This window comes from Pleurodeles waltl, chromosome 3_1, assembly GCF_031143425.1.
Source record: "Pleurodeles waltl isolate 20211129_DDA chromosome 3_1, aPleWal1.hap1.20221129, whole genome shotgun sequence".
Classification (NCBI taxonomy): Eukaryota; Metazoa; Chordata; class Amphibia; order Caudata; family Salamandridae; genus Pleurodeles; species Pleurodeles waltl.
In genome coordinates this window covers 682258902-682280018 of record NC_090440.1, presented here as the reverse complement: position 1 = coordinate 682280018, position 21117 = coordinate 682258902, and the positions used below count along the sequence as shown (strand labels likewise).

The 21117-nt window shown below is 45.5% G+C and overlaps 1 protein-coding gene across 2 annotated transcripts in view; it reads right to left on the bottom strand.

Annotated features, from left to right (window-relative positions):
- Positions 1 to 15070, bottom strand: part of TINAGL1 (tubulointerstitial nephritis antigen like 1) — a 121222-nt gene extending 106152 nt beyond the window's left edge. The window contains exons 1-3 of one of the 2 annotated variants that reach the window (XM_069223290.1): positions 14718 to 15070; positions 10964 to 11069; positions 3276 to 3615 (exon numbers count right to left, since the gene is read on the bottom strand). In XM_069223290.1, coding sequence (XP_069079391.1) covers positions 3276 to 3588 — 313 coding nt within the window. In that variant the 5' untranslated portion in view covers positions 3589 to 3615; positions 10964 to 11069; positions 14718 to 15070. The remainder of the gene's footprint in view (positions 1 to 3275; positions 3616 to 10963; positions 11070 to 14717) is intronic. The other variant, XM_069223289.1, reaches the window with a different exon arrangement.
- Between the last annotated feature and the right edge of the window lie 6047 nt (positions 15071 to 21117).

Below are 21117 nucleotides of genomic sequence, written 5' to 3'. Positions count from 1 at the left end.
TTGAGACTGGGCAGCTGAAAACAGCATCTCATCATGATAATTGGTTACATGCAATGTTCCCTCTAATTTTTTTCCACTGTGTGCGGCAGTGTGCGGTCTCTGTGCGCTGCAGCCAAGGATACATGCGCCAAGAAATTGACCATTCACGCGCGCGCAGCGCATAACTAGCCAAGATCTTTGGCATTAGCCTCTCCATACCACTAAAGCAAAAAAGGGATATCATTGCTCCATGCAATAGGGTATCAAGGCAGTTTTGTGACCTGGTTGCACACCCCAAGGACATGACCTGTTAGGGGAGCACGTATATTGCTCTAAAAGGCTTATTTAGGCTTAGAAAGTGATAACGCATATAAACTACCACAAAGTATAGGAATGGTGGAACATTTGATAACAGCACATTTTCTACTGTTCTGAAGCATTTCCTAGCTCATAAACCATTGATTTTCAAGACAAATATCACTTTCCGGCTTGTATGCTAAAGCACGCCAAATGATGTTTAAAACACTCCCCGCGGTATTTAAAAGCTGTTTTCATTGACTTTAATCCAGATTCAAATATAAGCATTATCTGCCTTAGGGGAGCACGTATATCGCTCAAAAAGGCTTATTTAAGCTTAGAAAGTGATAAAGCATATAAACTACCACAAAGTATAGGAATGGTGGAACATTTGATAACAGCACATTTTCTACTGTTCTGAAGCATTTCCTAGCTCATTAACCATTAATTTCCAAGACAAATATCACTTGCTTGCTTGTATGCTAAAGTACGCCAAATGATGTTTAAAATACTCCCCGCGGCATTTAAACGCTGTTTTCATTGACTTCAATCCAGATTCAAATATGTGCATTATCTGCCTTAGGGGAGCACGTATATCGCTCTAAAAGGCTTATTTAGGCTTAGAAAGTGATAACGCATATAAACTACCACAAAGTATAGGAATGGTGGAACATTTGATAACAGCACAACGTGCGCGCTTGCCAAAGGGGCCTACGCGATGGGGGAAGGAAAGGTGTGCGCACGCTCGCGCGTGCGCCTTACAGAGAACATTGGTGACATGTATGAGTTTTGCAGTTTTAAAGTAGAAGTATTGCTAATAATCAAAGGAAAAACATGCGGTAAAAACGCTGGGAGAATATATTGCACATTGCTCTATAAAAGAATGTGTAAATTATATATGGAATAAGGACTTTGTATTTTAACGATGTGGACCAAAAATACCCACACCCTTTCGCCTCTCCCCCAGAGGTTGCAGCCCCGCCCGCATTCCCTGTGGTGCAGCGCAGTGAGGGAATCTTAAAATCTGTGCCTTAAATGGGCAGGTACTGTCCGAAAATGAGTACCTGCACTTTCTTTAACTTAAAAGGTAGAGTACCTGCACTTCTCCGCAATCCTGCTATACTTTTAATAGGAGAGTACCGGCGCCTCTCAGGAGCCCACCGGTACTCTGAATAGCAACTAACTGCACTTCTATATTTCCATCTAAAGCACTGAATAAAATCCTGATTCCCCAGCCTGGGGTTACCAGATAACGTCACTGGGACACCTTACCTTCCGTCCCGGGAATGGTTTGTAATAGGAGAGCTCAGAACTGGAAAACATGTGCCCCACACGACAGGTAATTCTACCTCATAAGAACAAGTCTGTTTTAACTAATATGTGGAGGAAAATATTACTCGAACCCTGCCTATAACCCCCCCCCCCAAAAAAAAGCCTCTCCTCTGGGCCTTCAGCACTGCTCAGGAGGGAACCATAAAACTACTAGGGCCCATATTTATGGGCTTTGTGGAGCACATGCCCTGTGTCACCTGGAAAGGGCAGGAGTGCGCAGTATTAATCCAATACAGCACATTCCATTCTTGTCCTTTCCCTCTGCGCTGGCGCCCTCCATGGTGCGAGGGTGCCTGCTTTGCATGCAGGATTGCTTTTGTGCAGGAAGGGACACCTTCCTGCACAAAAACGGTCCTGAGAGTCTTTCTTCTCTAAGTGTGCTTCAGAACGCACACATAGAAAGAGGAAAAAACAGGGATAAATGAAAATATTTCCCCTTGTTACCTCTATCTTGGGAGGCATATCTTTTTTGGAGCATTTCCAGATTTACAAGAACTTGTAAATCTGGGAATGCCTCAAAATCCATGGGTGTTTCCACGCTTGTCAATTCACCAAAATGCCAGAGGTAGCGAAAGTGACATCACACACCACTTGACCTTTACTTTCACTCACACACACACTTACATATACCCACACATTCACACACAATGTTGCTCAGATAAACACACTCTCCCCTGCAAGCACGCACACAACATACATTTATACATGCTTACCTGAGCTGCTAGGAATGGTCATATTCCAGCTAATTGTACTCCATTCTCTATTACACTAATAGTGAATAATGTAGCATTATTTAGTATTAGTGCAATACAAAAATTGACAAAAAACAAGGAAAGTAGAGCTCCAACAGAAGTCCACAAGCAGGAGATGCCCATGTGTTCCTGGAATTGATTTAGCCAACTCTGAGGCCAGGGTCACAAAGATAGTGCCAGGTAGTCGCAAGGGGCTAGCCAGTGCCAGGTAGTCGCAAGGGGCTAGCCAGGTGACCCCTAATTGACGTCCATGGGTGTTGCATGGGAGAATCCATGCAACACCTCCCTGCCGCAGAGTATTGTAATGCAACAATTTGTAATGCTTTACATTACTCGAGATTTATGAAGCCACACTGGGCCACACGAGGTGGCCTTGAGTGGCTTCATGAATCTCACTTAACGTTTGCGTCGCTCTTGCACCGTGTTGCGTAGTGCATGAGCAACACAAACCAGGCCATAACTATGGCCCTAAGTCCTCTGCTGACCTGCTCTGGTTTGCAACACTTTGCTCAACCCCCTCCTTGTTCTCGCTTGTGCTCGAAGTCATGTGTGATCTGTCTCCGTACATTGGACAAATGGCTGGATGCAGCAGCCCGCAGCTGCCCACTGCCACACTGGCCCACTTCCCCATGTTCAGTGGGAGCCTGTGTGGTAGGCGGTGAGCTATTTACCACACAGGAGCCACAGAGTGGTTTTGCAGGTCTGCAATAAAGTTCTTGATGATATCAACATATTTCGCCTCTTGTAGGTTGAAGCAAGTTGGGATGGCTGAATGTAACTCTTGTTAACAGGGAGGGGAAATTAAATATTTTTACTAGACTGCATAAACCGCACCTCCTGGTTTGCCTTATCTGCAGACAGACAGACAAAAGAGCCCAAAGGTACTTTGTAAAAAGGATTATTTAGATTACGAACCTTTCTGGATGGGCAGTGGGGGATCAATTCCTAGGCAGTACTCCCAGAAATCGGGGCAGCAGTCTGACACAGTTCGATTGCAGAAGAGGTCACAATAGCAGATGGTATCCAGGTAGGGCACCGTGCAGGCGTCATCTCGGCCAGGACAGCAGGCATCCTTCTGTTGGCAATATGACCCACCCGCGTCCCGGATCCCGCGGGTGTGAAGGCCTGGCGACAGCTCCCTGCGTGTGCGAATACGGGTGCCACGGGCTGAAAAACCTTCATCGACGGTCAGGCACACCACTAGGACACCAAGGATGAGGTACTTCATTCTGATCAAAGTGGATGATCCAAGTACCTGCAAAAGATGAGCCATGAAAATGTTCAATATTTCCATGAAATCTGACACACTGTACTATTTCCCGCCTAATCATCTGCAGTGATAACCTCATTCACAACACTGCTCTCCTCACTGGCTGACACAATGACCTTGCCTTCAAGAAATGAGGGGATGGCTGTTGCAGAAGTTGACTGCCGACAGTACAAGAACCACAGGATACTGGGTGCGTGTCAAAAAGCCATATCAGCATCAAAACTCCAATACTTTCAATCATAAGAAATGTGAACAAAATACTTTAGACATAAAGAGAAAGAAGCCACAAACTTTGCGTACAGAGGTCTCGTAATAAGACATTTAGCCACTAGATATAACAACACAATATATCTGAGTGTCTCCAATGCCTTTTTAAAGAGTTTTTTTAGAGCACTTGATTGCCAGCTTAGTATGACTAATCTCGAGAACTAACCTAAAGATCTTGTTTTTAACACCAACGTCATCAGTGTGTCTGCAATGCACTTGCAGACAATATTCTGTAAAAATATTCTTAAAAGAGAGAACTTCTCATTGCTTTGATAAGTTTCGTGGATGTGATCAGTATTGAATGAAACCCTCATGTAATCTTGACCACTCTAGAAATAATGTCTGGGTCTTCCACTGTTACCAGATAACATGTTGGACCTGATCTCATCCCCAACAGTGTGAAGTTCCAGCCTGGCTGATGATCTTGTTATTTTAGTTTGGTGGTGAGCCTCGTGGACATGGACATGTGTGCTGGTCTGAACTTGTCTTTCGTCAGTGTCCAATGTGCCTCCCAAGCTAGTAGTTTCCCTCATCTCACATTGTAAGCGAAGAATTCTGTTTGAGGCCTTTGTGAGTGTAGGGATGGAAGCCAAGACAAGCGATCCATGGGCCTGATGGGAGAGTGAAGGAGCACAGGCATCGCCAGTGCTGCTAGGACTGAGATATCTGCTTCGTCTTCCACAAACTCTACATTGGAATGTAAGGGACACTAGTATGAGAAACCAAGGGTTTAACTGTCAAGTAACCTTGTGTAGAACTTCCTACTTTCGCGAACAACCTCTAACTTTTTGTGTGCCGTCCACAAAGGGCTTTGTAGTCTTGTGCTGCACTAAAATGTCCTGCAGAGGAGCAGAGTTAAAGATGGGACTATAGTCCATATAGGTTTGACTGAGCTAAAACCCAGAGCCTGTCTTCTCGTGCCTGCAATGGCTTGGCTGTAGTTTTTGATTATTTGCTTTAAAAATACATCAATATTCATATGTGTGAATTCAGAAAAATGTCAGGGGTAGCGGATGTGGCATTACTTACCCTTTAACCTCGTAATCAGGCTACGGAGTTTACCTGTGTTTACCTGTTCTTACACTCTTGGCCCCTCAATTGCCTCCTATTTGTTTGCAAAGGTGTAAATGAAAGGTACCAGTGGAACCAAAGAAAGCAGCAATTCGCTTAGAGTTCTGTCTATTTTCTTTCCCTCCTCTTGATTTTATAAATCTTGAGACCAAGTGTAGCAAGAAACATACAAGTGGTACCAAAAGCAAGACAGTAGTAGTGGCCCCTGCCACTGGATGCCTCTAGGTGACGACCATGGCCAAATAGCTCCTGGTAGCTTGTCGACTCATTTCACACATGAAAGTGCTAAACCCAGCAGAATGAACAATATTCTTTCAATTGAAACACATGCGTACACTTTTGGATGACCTTGGGATAATGTGATTACCAGGTGGATTGCAATCCAGTTAGCTTGATTCGTTTGAAGGCCTAAAGACATGTTGTATTTCATAGTGTTCAGCAGCCCCTTCCTTTAATGAGCAACCCCATCACTCTATTGCAAATTGATCCTCTCTTGGTGTGGTGAAAAGTTACTTTATGAAAAATATGTTGTGACATTCATCCTTTAAAAGGATCAATGAAATACACACTGGACTTTTAGGGATAGAATACTGCAAGGGTCAGCGAGCTCAAATCAAGTAGGAGTACAGATGCAGCAGTACCAGTTGAGGATAAGGATTGTGGGACCTGATGGCCCATATAAAAACACTTTACTTGGGTCTACCATTCATCAGGCTTTTAAAACAGCAGCATGGGGTCATTAGTCAACGTGAAAGATATTCTACGTAAAAGTGTCATATGATAACATTATGTAACATAAGGTAACAGAGCACAACATAACAATGGGAAATGTCCGGAACAACAATTACGTGTAGCTGACGCATGCGGAACCACGCTTGCCTTAACAACTACTCTCTTTTTCTCTGCCTTAGCCACTCATTTGCTGAACAATGCCTATGCATTGTTAAGGCAGAGAAAAAAGGTAGAGTGCACCGGGAGAGGATGCTGTCAGGTAAGTGGGGGTGGGGGCAGGGTTGGGGGTAGTTTTTAGGTGTGGGGGTGGACTGAGGACTTGGGGGAGGTGTGGGTCGGGGGTCGGGTAGTTTGGTTCTTTTGGGGCGGGGTGGGGGGATCGGGGTAGTTCTGATATTCATGGGCAGAGGATCAGAGCTGTTCTGTTTTTAGGGGTGGAATGGGGTTTGGGTACTTTTGTTTTTGGGGGTGGGGTAATTTGGTTTTTGGGGGTGGGGGATCGGAGTAGTTTGTTTTTTTGGTGGTGGGAGGGTCGGGGCACTTTTTTTTTGGGGTGGGGCAGGGTAATTTGGTTTTTGGGGGTGGGGTAATTTGGTTTTTGGGGGTGGGGGATCGGAGTAGTTTGTTTTTTTGGTGGTGGGAGGGTCGGGGCACTTTTTTTTTGGGGTGGGGCAGGGTAATTTGGTTTTTGGGGGTGGGGGGAATCGGGGTAGTTTGGTTTTTCGGGGTGGAGGTAGGGGGGGTTGGGGTAGTTTGGTTTTTAGGAGGTGGATTTGGGGGATCAGGGTACTTTTGTTTTTCAGGTGGAGGGGTCGGGGTATTTTGATTTGTGGGGATGGGTGATCAGGGTAGTTAGTTTTTTTGGGGTGGGGGATCGGGGTAGCTAGGTTTTTATGGGTGGGGGTTCAGGGTACTTTTGTTTTTAGAGGCGGGTGGGGGGATCGAGGTAGTTTGGTTTTCGGGGGTGGGTGATCAGGGTAGTTTTGTTTTTAGGGGCAGGGTGGGGGGGTCGGTTGTTTTTAGGGTGGGTTGGGGGAGGTCGGGAAGGGTTTAGGGTTCAGGGTGAGTGGGAGGTATCCAGGGTAGTTCGGTTTAGGGGTGGGGGTTAGGGGTAGTTTGGTTTTTGGGGGTGGAGGGTGGGGGGATTGGGTACTTTTGTTTTTGGGGGTGGAGGGTCGGGGTAGTTTGGTTTTTGGAGGGGGGGGTTGGGGTAGATTGGTTTTTGGGGGTGGGGGTGGGGGTGAGGGGTGAGGAGTAGCTAGGTTTTTGTGGGTCGGGGTAGTTTGGTTTTTGGGGGTCAGGAAGATCAGGGTACTTTGTTTTTTTGGGGTGGGGGATCAGGGTAGCTAGGTTTTTAGGGGCGGGTGGGGGGATCGGAGTACTTTTGTTTTTGGAGGCAGGGTGGGGGGATCGGGTAGTTTGGTTTTTGTGGATGGAGGTTTGGGGTAGTTTGGTTTTGGATGTGGGGGCTGTGGGGTCGGGCTAGTTTGGTTTTGGGGGTTGTGGGTGAGGGGGTCAGGGTAGTTAGGTTTTTAGGAGTGGGGGTTGGGGTCGTTTGGTTTTTGGGGTGAGGGGGATCAGGGTAGTTTGGTTTTTGGGGGTGGGGGATTGGGGTAGCTAGGTTTTTAGGGGTGGGGTGGGGGATCAGGGTACTTTTGTTTTTAGAGGCGGGTGGGGGGATCGGGGTAGTTTGGTTTTTGGGGTGGGTGATCAGGGTAGTTTTGTTTTTAGGGGCAGGGTGGGGGGGTCGGTTGTTTTTAGGGTGGGTGTGGGAGGTCGGGGAACGGTTTAGGGTTCAGGGTGAGTGGGAGGTATCCAGGGTAGTTCGGTTTAGGGGCGGGATTAGGGGTAGTTTGGTTTTTGGGGTGGAGGGTGGGGGGATTGGGTACATTTGTTTTTGGGGGTGGAGGGTCGGGGTAGTTTGGTTTCTGGAGGTGGGGGCTAGGGGGTTGGGGTAGTTTGGTTTTTGGGGGTGGGGGTGAGGGGTGAGGAGTAGCTAGGTTTTTGGGGGTCGGGTAGTTTGGTTTTTGGGGGTCAGGGAGATCAGGGTACTTTGGTTTTTTGGGGTGGGGGATCAGGGTAGCTAGGTTTTTAGGGGCGGGGTGGGGGATCGGAGTACTTTTGTTTTTGGAGGCGGGTGGGGGGATTGGGGTAGTTTGGTTTTTGGGGAAGGAGGGTCGGGTAGTTTGGTTTTTGGATGTGGGGGCTGTGGGGTCGGGCTAGTTTGGTTTTGGGGGGTGTGGGTGAGGGGATCAGGGTAGTTAGGTTTTTAGGGGTGGGGGTTGGGATTGTTTGGTTTTTGGGGTGAGGGGGATCAGGGTAGTTTGGTTTTTGGGGGTGGGGGATTGGGGATGCTAGGTTTTTAGGGGTGGGGGGACCAGGGTACATTTGTTTTTGGAGGTGGGGTGGGGGGATCGGGGTAGGTTTTTTTGGGGGGTGAGGGTGGGGAATCACTGTAGTTTTGATTTTAGGGGTGGGGTGGGGGGGTCGGTTGTTTTTAGGGCAGGTGGGAGAGGTCAGGGAAGGGTTTAGGGCTCAGGGTGAGTGGGAGGTATCCGGGGTAGTTTTGTTTTAGGGGTGGGGGCGTCAGGTAGTATAAGTATTAGGGGTAGGGTACTTCTGGGTCTTAGGGCAGGTGGGGGGTCGCATGCTAGAACCACGCATGCCGTTCCCACACAGGCCTTACTAGGCATGCTTTTACAACGAAAAATCATTGTAAAGGCATATGTGGTAAAGGTATTCGTGATAACAACGAGGTTGTTGTTCTGACAGCGTTGTTGACGCATGCGTGGTTCCAGCATTCGTTGTTCCGTCATACATTCCATAACAATATATCATAACTCAATATATCCTTATGAAGATCTTTTCAAAAGCATCTAGTGGTTCAAAACATGTTACTTTCATGATAAACCCTGGTAGATGAAGCCAGGTGTGGGTGAAAACATAATAAACGCCATTAGATAGTAGACAGTACAAACCTTTTCAACAGAAGTCGATGATAGGAAAGCAGACAGGAACGTTTCAGGGTTGTTGTTTTTGCACATTTAAGTCCCAGAGATAAGGTATTTTGTTTGAGCCCTTCTGTTAACACATAGTTACCCGCAGTTGAGTTCACCTTCTTGCTGTGGTAGGCCTTCTTGCACTCTCCCTCTGGAAACGTTTCCATTGCCAAGAGAGTGATTTTGAGCCATCGCTGTATTGACCTACTCACAACCGAGGTCTGGGTGAATGTGAAAAAGATCAGGAAGCGAAATCAAGTGACATATCAGTGCTTTAAATGGGCAGGTACTGTCTGCTACTGAGGACCCACTCTTCTTTAATTTGATAGGTAGAGTACCTGCACTTCTCAGCGATGCTGCGATACATTTAATGGGAGAGTACCGGCACTTATCAGAAACCAAACAGGCACTCTCTGAATAGTGAGTACGTGCACATCTATTTTTCCATTTAAAACACTGGGTACAGCACACAGCACCTGATTTATTATATGTACACCTTTTCTTGTCTTCTCTCTTTGTTGGGAGGGTGTGTGTGTTTTGTAAAAACTTATATTTCGCATGAAAAATAAGGAGTCGTCGTTTCACACGCGGACTTTAAAACTAGCCTGCGGAAGCCTTGGAGCAGCAGGTCAGCCGCTACGTGTCTCGATGTCCCCTCGAGGCGGCTGTGGGCCTGGCCTGCCTTGGCTCGTAGGAGGTGAGGTCAGCCCCTGTGAGTTATACTGGGGTCACTGTAACCCCTGGCCTGCCCTTGGGGGACATCAGGAGCTGGGTGATGGGGTCAAGGGGGAGAGGCGGTGTGGGGGTACAAGAACCAGTCAGAAGATGAAGCGGGGGGAGGGGGCATTGGAAGAGCTGGTGAAGGCGATGTAATGGAGCCAATCATCGCAAGGGTGATGAGTCAAACAGCGGAGGGGCATCTGGAAGGGTTGGGGGGCAATGGCAAGCAGTGGAGAGGTGGGAAGGGCAGAGGGGCATGAAGGAGGGGCAGTATAGGGCGGAGTCTGGGTGTGAGGGTGATGGAGTCTAGCAGGAAAAGTGACTGAACAAGCTGCGGAAGGATATATGTGTCTATCGGAACCTGGCAGTAGGGGTATGTGAGTGTAGTGGAGAGTAGGCCTGGGAGTCATTTTAATTACTCCAAAGTAATCGAAGTAATTTTTGGTTACTCTGCATTACTGCTTGATGCAGAATTACAGATAATAATGTGACTTTGCTCGCTTGCATATTAAGAGTAATTTTAATGGAAAAATCCTACTGCAAGACCGCATTTAATAGGCACAAAGGGCTGCTCGCACTGCTTTTCGTGTTCTCTGCACTCGGCGCTATTTCGCAGCACAAAATGCATCCTCACACCCAGTTTGGATGCAAGGGGGCATTGTTATGCTAAAGAAATGGTACTAGATGCTGAATTATTTCTCTTTCATAATTCCAAAGAATCTTGTGGAATTTTTAGGCAATTCTGTGTGATTACTCTATACAGGATTATACGAGTTACGCCCACGCTTGAGGAAACAGGCATTTTGCGGGCATGAGGGTGATGGTGTGGTTGGCAGTGCATGTGAGAGTGGTGGAATGCGTCAGTCAGGACAGGATTTTGGGTAGAAAAGGTGCATGTGAGCGTAGTGGAAAAAACACACTGAAGGATTGTGAGGTAAGTGTGAGGATGAGCTGTGGATGTGAGTGGAGGAGCTGTAAAGTGAAGGCCTTTGAGCGAGATAGAGCTGAGCGATGGTTGTGAGTATGGTGAAGTTCAGAGGTGGAGATGAAAAAAGTGGAGCAGGACAACGCATGTTAGGGTGCTGAAACTGGGCTTTGGGGTGGTGTGGCCGGTCAGTGGATGTGTGAGAGGTAGGTTGGGCAGTGGTTGGAAAGGCAGTGGAGATGGGAAGTGGATATGAGAGTGGTGGATCCGGGCAGTGGATGATAGGATGCTGAAGCTGGGAGATGGAGAGTGGCAGCCGGGCGCTCAAGGGGAGGAGCTGGGCTTGCATTGTGAAGGTGAGTCACTGTGAACGACTCGAAAAATTAAACATATGTCATTTACGCTACAGGTAGAGCGGGATTGATAGGTCTCACCTCCCTCAGCCCATTCCAATCAAACTGTGGCAGCCAGGCACTGACCCGTTGTCCCCATGGGAAAGTGCCCCCTTGAGACAAAATCGAGAACGCGTTGGCTGTTGCTTGGCCCCTGCCTGGTGGCACTTTTCAGTGGTGTCGTTTTCAGAAACCACCAGATAACAATGGAATCGGTTGGAGCTTACCTGTGCGAAGGTAAAATGCTTCAGGGTGGTACTGCTGCGACAGGGAGCTGCTGTTGGGGGTGGCGGAGCTGGGCTGGAGGATGGTGGAGAACTCCTGTGAGGTGCGCTGTGAGGGAGAGGAAACATGCGTAGCGCTTCACTATCAAACATCCCAGCGGGTGGAATCTCTCCAGAGAGGCGGAGGAGAACGCGATTTTGTTTACTTCACACACAAGAACTGCTGCTTCCAAGGTGAGCTTGCTGATGGGAAGGGAGGGGCTCTTCCGGGGAGAAAGAACTAGAATTGGCAGACTTGGCTTTTTCTCACGAATGAGCTCTGGAATGAAGGCTGTGTTTGGGGGTGCAGCTGATCTCACAGGGAACCCCTCAGCGCCAGAACCACTGACTGCACGGCAGAGCAGGACCGCACATAGAGAGTAGGGAAGTCTGGTGAGTCGGGGATGGAGGACAGGGAGAGCACGGTCTGAATTATGGGTCGCTGGTAGGGTTGGGACGGGTGTAGACGGGTGAGTGGTATGAACTGCTGACAGACAGCGCAAAGAGAACAGGAGCGGCAAAAGGCAGATGTTCAAGTAGAGAAGAGAAACTGTTTAGAAGAAGTGAGACTGTGGACATAAATGATAAACCTTCCCAGAAGAGGAATCAGGTCTGAATAGAAGGGTCTTTCCAAACATACACTGGCCTTCTTTACCAGTAAACACCCTGCGCGCTTCTATAATTCACACCACATAAAACCCTTAACATCTCTAGTGTGCGCATATGCAGGGTTTTAAGTGGGCCAGGCCCCCCCCAGGTCTAAGACACGGTAATATTCTAGAACGGATACTAAAATGTGTCCTTATCCGGAACTATATTCGTGTTCTTAACTTTACTGGGAAAATACTGACGATTTCTGAACAATTAATGTAATAAATATTCAGGTAAGCCATGTCAGTGATTTAATTCCAGTTTATATTTCACAAGTTTTATTGAATCTTGCACTAAATGAGAGTGTTAGATATTCCTACCATGTTGTGGGTTTGTGTATTTTACTTCATTCAGCATATTACTCTTACATGTCGCAAGCTTTGAAAAGAGGTTTAGAGTTGAGGCTGAAGGCAGTGTGAGTTTCTCACAGTACCTGTTAGTGGGCCAAAAAGGTGTTCACAATACATGGGCATCCAATCCTTGGCCTCTCTGCAGAGCACACACAGACAACCATTATTAAAGGCAATAGTCCTGGCTGGTTTTAGGTGTACGTCAATTGTTATGTTGCCATATTTGGGTTTAATACCAGAAAGCTCATAGAGACAACAAAATACTGGTTGGGGGGCACACTATGAGAATCAAAGAAATTTAGTTTATGCGGTTAAGACACCCCTATCACTACAGAGGCCATGCTCCTTTTAGAGACTCCCTACTTTTTTCATTCCACTTAAAGCTCTGTGCATATGTGCATTGTCCTGTGCTCCCAATTTTCACATGACCAATTACAAAAGAAGCACACTTGAAAAGTTTGTGGTATTGAATGGTAGGGCGTAGCTTACATTTACATCCAAACGTATACATTTGCAGGTTACACATAGTACAGGTTATTTATAAATGCAGACACTGAAAAACATGTTACATATCTTGACATTTATATTTTCAACAGAAATATCTGTCTTCTGTTATGTCCTGGGATTTTATCCCAAAAAGGGACCTTCTGAAAGCTCTATAGTAGTACTTAGCCTATTTCCGGAGTCTACCTCCAAAACATGCACCTCCGCCATTGTTTCATGTTGATTTCATGGGGTAAAACTGTGGATCTTGAGACCTTTCTAGAGAAGGCTTGTGCTGAGACCATCTTCAAAAAAGGCTTCCTTCTGAGACCGTTTCCGTAAAAAAGTGGCACACCTCCAGAAACCTGTCTTGAAACCATCTTCAGAAGAATATGTTTCTTACCCCTTCTCTAGAAGAAGTTTCCCTAGAGAAGTTGTGCAGGAGATTCCAAGCTTCCTTAGACTTTCTTCCTAAGGCGTATCTCTCAAGATCTTCTCCAGATTGCACCTCCTTCTGAAACCATTTCTGGAAGAAGCTTCCTCGGTCATTTGAAGAAGGTGCTCCAGCTCTTCCTAAAAGCAGAACTGGCTTCTGTGCCTGAGACCTTTTCCAGGATTTATTGTCAATCATAACCTTGTCCAGAAGAGACTGTTGTGCATCCGTAGGGCTTCTTTTTTATATTTTTAGAAGAGACTACTTATAAATATCTCCTACATAAAAGGCTACCACCATATCCCCTAAAACCTTCCCCAGAAAAGGCTATCAGGTATAGTGAGACTGGAACAAAGCCGCTTCCTACTATCTTCTCCAGACGAGGATGCTATACTTTTTTTAAATGCACCAGAAGAGGATGCTTTGTCTCTACATAGGGCACACATGCCTCCTGAGTCCTGTCTTCCAAAAGAGTTGTGTATTCTCTCCTGTAGTCTCTCTCAATGTCATTGTGTGGCTGTGAGCCTCTATAGTTCAAGAGGGATGTTCGTGAAGTCTTTTCTTTTCGATACCTTCTCCAGAACGGCCTTCTGGGACTCCCTTCTGAGACCTTCTGCACAAGAGACTGGCTTCTTGTACATTCTCAAGAAGAAATCATGTGCCTTCTGATTTCATCTGAGGCTTTTTCCACAAAGGTGCTTTGTGTGACCACCTCCAGAAGTAAACCTCCTGAGGCTGCTGCTAGGAGAAGCTGCAATAGTCTACAAGGCATTCTACAAAAAAGGCTATCAGGTCCTGCGAAACTGGAACAAGACTACTTCCTAAGATCTTCTTCAGAAGAGGCAACTATACTTCTTTAAAAATGTACCAGAAGAGGTTGCTGTGCCTCCAGACAAAGCACCCATGCCTCTCGAGTCCTGTGTTCCAAAAGAGCTGTCTGTGCTCTATGCACCAAAGGATACCAACTTCAGAAGGTGGAACATAGATAGATAGATAGATAGATAGCTAGAAAGATAGCTAGCTAGCTAGATAGATAGATAGATAGATAGATAGATAGATAGATAGATAGATAGATAGATAGATAGATAGATAGATACCATCTGCAGAAGAGTCTTGTGTTTTGACCTCTTTCTGGAAATACTGTTATGCCTACACAGTTCTTTTCCAGGACAGGCTCTCTTCGTACCGGAAATTTCTCTAGGAAAGAAAAACAAACTTAATTTATCATCCAAGAACTGTTCGAACGTTTTTTGTGAGACAATCTGAACATCTCAGAAAGAGACTGCAAGGCCTCGAAAGGCCACATCGAGAAATTGTGTTTCTTCAGATCTTCTCCTGAAAAATATACCTCCTGAGACATTTCCCAGAAGATGACAGTGTGTCTCAGGAAACATTTTTTACAAGTGTCTGCCTCCTAGTGTTTCTGCCAGAAGATGCTGCTGTGTCTGCTGGTACCAGAAGACACCATCATGCTTTCTGACACTGGCTGTAGTGGTAAATCCAGGTGCCTCCTTGGGTCTTTTCCAGAAGAAGTTGTAGTTCTTCCTGAAATTGTTGCCAGAAGAGGCTTTCCCCGGATACATTTTCCAGAACAAACAACCAAGTCACCTGAGAATAGATGAGGCTGCCACTTGAGACCAGAGGATGCTGTCTTGTGGGACATTCCCCAGAATAGACTGCTGTGCCCCGTGTGTCCTGCTATTAGAAGTGCCTTTTGTGCTCGCTTATCGAGACCTTAATGAAACAAGGCTGCTTGCCATGGCTGTAGCTCCGCCCACCCCTCTTCGTCTCAGCTCCTTACCTGTGGCTGTAGCAATAAGACACTTCCAAGGTTGCCGCCTCAGGTTCTGAGCGCTTCTCCCAAGGTCCTCTGTCTTCAAAAGGTGCGAGGGTTTGTCCTGCCTCTCTTGACACTGTCACCCAAACAGTTTGTTCTGCTTCTGAAGTTTCTTGTGCGTCCCGAGACTCGCAAGGTGTCTCTTCTTTCCCAAGAGACGTTCTCTCCTCCTGTGGTCTCTGCTGTTAGGAAGAGGTCACCTGTCTACAGACTCTTGTTAGCCCCTTGCGTTTATCCTCGCTGACGTCTCGTGTGTAGTAGTGCTTGCCGTGGTCTCTGCTGTCCCTCACACCGACACTCGCTGGCTGCCCCGCCTGGCACGGGCTTATGTACAGCGCGAGCTCACACCCACAGCGTCAGAAATCATTAGCTCATTGTGAGCCAGCCTCCTCCACACGGGCGGGGGGTGGGACCCGCTCTCAGAGGGCAGCTTCTGCCCGGGAATTTACAATGATCATTTCGAAGGAATTTGTATTTTCTTGCGATGTGCTTTGTTATCTATTCTATCACACGTACTTTATTCCAGCCTGTTTTTAATGTTCACGCGCCCTATTTTACCTGTTGTGTTAATACTATGCAGGAAGAGTGTACAGAAGATAAACCAAGAGTGAAAGATACTGGGATGAAACGTAGAAGGTGAAAAGAAGTGAAAGTGGAGTAGGATCGAAAGAATGAAACTAAGCGAGAGATATGAGATACATGTTACAAAGTGACACAAATAGAAACTCAATTTTCCAACTACAATAGTTTCGGTTTTTGTGTAGTGCATGGACGCAACGTTCATTATGGGGGCCAACTAGAGGTGAGCGAAAAAACACATTAACAAGGAGAGTCGAGCTAAGCCAAAGGTTTGGCTCGTATCTTAGAGCCCGTGCCTGAGCCAAGCCCTGAGAATACGTGCTATGTAAACCATACAACAAAACACCAGAAATATGATAAAGTCTCTTCAAAGTCCAAAAAGGTCTATTTATTTAAAGTGTACAAGCTTTGACATTAACATGACACATTATTGCACTGCACTGAGAAGTACTTATTAAACGTTTTTGTACAACTGGTAGTCTGAACTCACATATTTGAAAGTGCTTTCATACGTGATAATTAGGAAAAAGAGTAAAATATTTTTTTTTGCCTGAGATCACACAGTTTAAGGTGGGAAGCCGCTATTTATACAGGTTTTCTAGTTTTGCTCTGTAGAAATCAGTCAGTAAATGGGTATTTGTCTTTCCTTATGTTAAGGCTTTGTTTTTATGTTTCAGTGCATTCTTCTGTAGTTTTTAAAATATACTGCAAACTCAACCTAAAGGTATTGGAACACTTTACATGAGCATCAGTTACATTACACAAGGTAACATGCAATGTTTATAGGCATGGGGAGATTAAACGATTTGCACAGAATCACATGATGGTGAGCGATGCCAAGACTTGAATCTGGTTCCTAAGTTCCATAGTCAGCAGCTCTAAGTGGCTTGCTGACTTCTAAGGCTAACCACACACACAGGGTCCCATGCAAGCAGATCCAAGGAACACAAAGGCACTGATGCACACAGACCAAGATAAAACACAGGTTCTTATGCACACGGTGTAATAGACATGCAGGCACAAAGACGACACACACTGTAGTGTCAATCCATGGCTCGCGTCAGAGAAATCACATCTACCAGATGATGGAACTCTTCATTCTTCTCACTTTGGAAATATCACCTGTAATTAACAGTGCTGTATGCATGACCATTCCATCCTTGACTTCTTTGGTATAATCATATATTTGTAGCACTGCAATTCCTCCCTGTGTCAATATAATGCTAACATGTCTGTTGCATATTAAGGGTTGTCAAAAACAATGAACTATATGCTGGGCTTTACTAAATATTTATGGAAGGTTTATTAGACCAATTTGATCAAATGAAGTAAATGAAGGGCTTGATTCATATATTGGCGGACGGAGTAATATCTATTAGCATGGAGGAGTACTTTACTGCAGCCATGCTGTGGATGCTCTGCCCGCATACTTTTGATATATCAGTTGGGCCAGTGGACATATCTACCATTCGCTGTGATGGCAGTTCCTGGAAATGCCTTGAAAGTTCAGGGACAGCTCCGTCAACATGACAGAGCTGTACATCAAACTTTAAAAAAAACACAATGCCCCTTTCACCATGGGTGTTATCTCCCATGATGAGGGGTGTATTTTGCAGGTTTCAATGCCCCTTACCGTCACGGTTTTCCTGTCAGTAAGAGGCAGTGAACAATGGCAGCTGGTGACTTTTGAAAGTGGTGGGGTGTGAAGGTTCTTTCCAGCTTTCATACTGTGGCAGAGTGAAGCGATTGACACAGACAGTCACAAGGACCCAAGGTCTGAATTGCACAATGTGAAAGCAGAAAGCCTGGTGCCAATATTTGCTTCCCTCATTGACCAAAGTGTGTAATTCTGGGCAAATCTTTTGTTTCACCAAGCCTTGTTTTGTTTTATTCTCACACTTAGAGTAGGAAATGTCTTGTACAAAAACGAATTCTGTTCGATTTAATAAAATATACTATTGCTTCATGTGTAATGATAATCTAAGCCACCTATATGGAGGACATGACAAGTGACTTCCCCTTTAATTAATGGCATTGTTCCCAGAGTGGAGGCAATAATGTTTCTATGCTCAATAATGCTTCCACAAATTAAAAATATAATGTGTTTCATTTTGAAGAGAATTGATCATATTTTAACATTATGACCCCCATTATGAGGTTGGCTGGTGGCGGAGGCCTCCCGCCAAACTCGTACTACCATCTGACTGCCAGTGCGGCCAGAACACCGCAAGCCCTATTCCAAGTTTCAGCCAGGCCGGCGGGCAGAAACATCATTTCCGCCCGACAGTCAAGCGGGAAACAGGGCCATAGCATTGATGCTGGCTCATAATTGAGCAGGCGGCAATGTGGCAGTGCGACGGGTGCAGCAGCACCCGCCGCGCCTTCCACTGGTCGTAATTCAGGCAGTGAAAATCGCAAAGGGGCTGTCCATGGGGGCCCCTGCACTGCCCATGCTAAGTGCATGGGCAGTGCAGGGGCTCCCAGGGGGCCCGACGCCCCCATTCTGTCAGCCTTTCCATGTCGGTCCAACCACCATGAAAAGGCTGGTGGATTGGGGAGTCGTAATACCCAGGGCAGTGCTGCATGCAGATGGCGGATAATCACCGACGAGACCACCAGGCTGTCGACTGGCGGCAACCTGGCGGTGTCGGCAGTCAAACCATGGCCGCTCCGCCACGGTTGTAATGTGACGTTCGCACGCCACGACCGCAGCAGTCCGACCCCCACCGTAATGAGGGCCCATGTCTGCAGCATGTATTTACATGGGAAACATTTTCATGCTATAGATTGTGCAGGGGTTTTAGAGCTGAGGGTGCCTGTTTCCGGTCCAAAGAGGACCTGGCTTGGCAGTTCGGGCTGGACTGTTCCCAGTGGAGCAGGATAAAGACTGATTTGCATACGGCTGGTTCGAAACTGGGATGGCATGGTGAGCAAAAGAACAATGGATTTAACCCATATCTGTGACAGGGGGGAGTGTTTGAAAAGTTTCAGCACTCCGTCCGTCATTCTTTTGTGTTGCACATGTTTATGTAGCAGGTTTTGCCAATTACCTGTCCTCCTGTTGATGGATGTCAATTCACCGAAGCACCAGGGGTAGCGGAAGTGACATCACATGCCCCTTGACCTCCACTTTCACTCACACAAATTCACACATACATAAACTCTTTCTCACATAAACACACACTCATCCTCAAGCACGCACACAACATACATTTAAAAGCATTTTCTTACTTACCTCACCTGCCATGGAAAGGCATATTCCAGCTAACAGTACTTCATTTTTATTACACTGACAGTGACTAATATATTATTATTCACTGTCAGTGTAAAAAAAATGACATAAAACAAAGAGAGCGAAGCCCTCAACTGAGGTCCGTAAGGACGAGCGGCCACTGTGTTCCAGGCACGGAATTTGTCACCTCTGTAGCATCTGTGACCCCTGGCAACCCCTAAATGACGTCATGCTCCTGTTGCTTTTAGATGCAGAAGTATGTGTTTGTGATTGTTAGCCCTCAGAAGAACCAGCATGGGTGTCTATGGACAGTCCCTACCCCGTCTAGAGCGAACGGTGTCCTGTTGAATGGCAAAGGCAGGGGAGCAACCACGCAATCTGTGACCATAAAGTGTGAAAATGGCCTGTATATCAGTGGGGTAAACCTCTTTGACCCCTGGCTTTATAGTGTCAGCAATGTGTTGAAATTTGAGGTTCTAGGGTATCATATTGTATGGTGGATTTTTTGCACTTTCTTAGATGCTTGTGAGAGCACTTAAGTGATTAAACAGGATGAGTGTATGTGTGGTCTGTTGTCTTGATGGATGTATTGCAGTTTCTGTGCTGATTCCTGTTCTCTTCGTTGAAAAAATATATACTCAAATTATTTTTTTTATTCCGATGAGTGCTCAACTCACTTTTACATTTCACTGTAGAAACAAACATTTCCATCCAATACAGTGCTGAATTGTGAAATGAGAAAGCTACAACTCACTCAAGCACTTGGCAACTAACAACCTTCTTCATCCGGTAACATACACAGACGCAAGTACAGCCAATGCCTGTTTCAACATGGTTTCCGTGAGAAAAGGACCTCTTTTTACATCTGGCTGAGGGACAGCTTTAGCGTGTCGCTAGCCTTGGGGTGTCCAAAGCTAGTGAAGTTAAGGTGTCATCAAATTGCAGTCCGGAAGGAGGATTCGAAGGATAAGACCCGTGATAAGCATCCCTCCCACTGGGAGATACTTGTATCTTGTTTTTAAAACCTGACTTTTGTTATTTTGCTTTTCCCATAATAGACTGGACTACAAGTTCCGGAATGCAATTCATTAACTACTCATAGCTGAAACGGAAAAACGCGAGGTCACTGTGTAAGGTCTAATTAATAATTTCCTGTACACATTTGGAGCATGTAAGCCTTTTCCTTCATTGTTTCCACAAAGTATGTTTGTGTTTTCATACTGGTAGTTTCCATAGCCTGAACGTACAGCAGCATTGGTTATTTTAGTTTCCAAAATAAAATCTTTCTTTGTGTATAATAAGGCAGTAACTGACACCAAGACAGTGTCTAAGGGGCTTCCAGGAAGAGGATCAAGCACATGATTTTATTTGGCAGGTGATGATAGTAACAGGCAGCCTTAAGAGGTTCATTGCTGAAAGGGGAATCATGATATCGTGAGAGGTCCAAATGAAGTCAATTTGTATTGGTAGGTACAATTTATTTTAAACCAGTGAGATGTATTGAAAAGTGGACCTATCTCTTACACTGAATGTGAACCCCCTCAGCAAGTAACTTAAGCTGCTACCAGGGATTTAGGAAATATGTGGCCTTGAAGGACCAACATATGTGGCAGGGTTGACTAAATTATGCAGCACGAAAAATGCAAGTTATGTGACATAATGTGTCACATTTTGTGATACTATTACTTAATAATTTTGTAATTTTTTAACAAGTTAACACTGCATGTCTCAAAGGAGGACCTAATTGGTACTAGTCTAGCATACAAAAACAGTAAAAAGCAACAAAAAGTTGGCTGGTCAACTTTTGCATAGGGTCTTCTTATGCCCAGCAAAACGTCACTTAGATTTTAGTAACTTTTGATCCATTTGAGTTTGAAACACGTTGTTTTGCTAAAATCTGTAGCTTATGCAGCAGATGATAAGTTTTGTAGTGAATGCATAATTGTGGGGAAAAGGATGCAGCCACAGAATCACACAATACCATTAGCCCTGTCTGTTACCTAAAACAGCAATTACCCATATTACCTATACCTGCGTGGGCCATTACATGCATTATATTCTCTATGCATTTTATTATATACAATGTTTAAAATACCACTAGCCAGACTATCATTAGTGCCGAGAAGTGAACTTCAGGAGGGGCACACATTAAGTCACTGATAAACTGGTACTACACCTGGGAACTCAGAATAAGGCATTAAATGGAAAGGGGATCTGTTGGTTTTATAGGATGGGAACTCCACAGATTTACAGTAGATTAACTTCTCTGCCAAAATAGAAATAACTTAATCTTCACATGTTGGTTTCTGGATCTAATTTACATTTGTATATCCCTTACAAACCTACTCCCCTATTTAGACATCAGTGAGCGAAACGCTCACTTAGCCCCTAAAGTAAAATGTTGTTAATAAAATTTATAATATTAGAGCATGGTCATCCTACAAGGATAACTTTTTTTTCTCTTTGACGCCATCCATATCATTGAAACTCCTGCTGAATTTATGTGGATGCAAGAGGCAAAGGTGACTGCAAGGGAATGGGCATTGTGGAGGG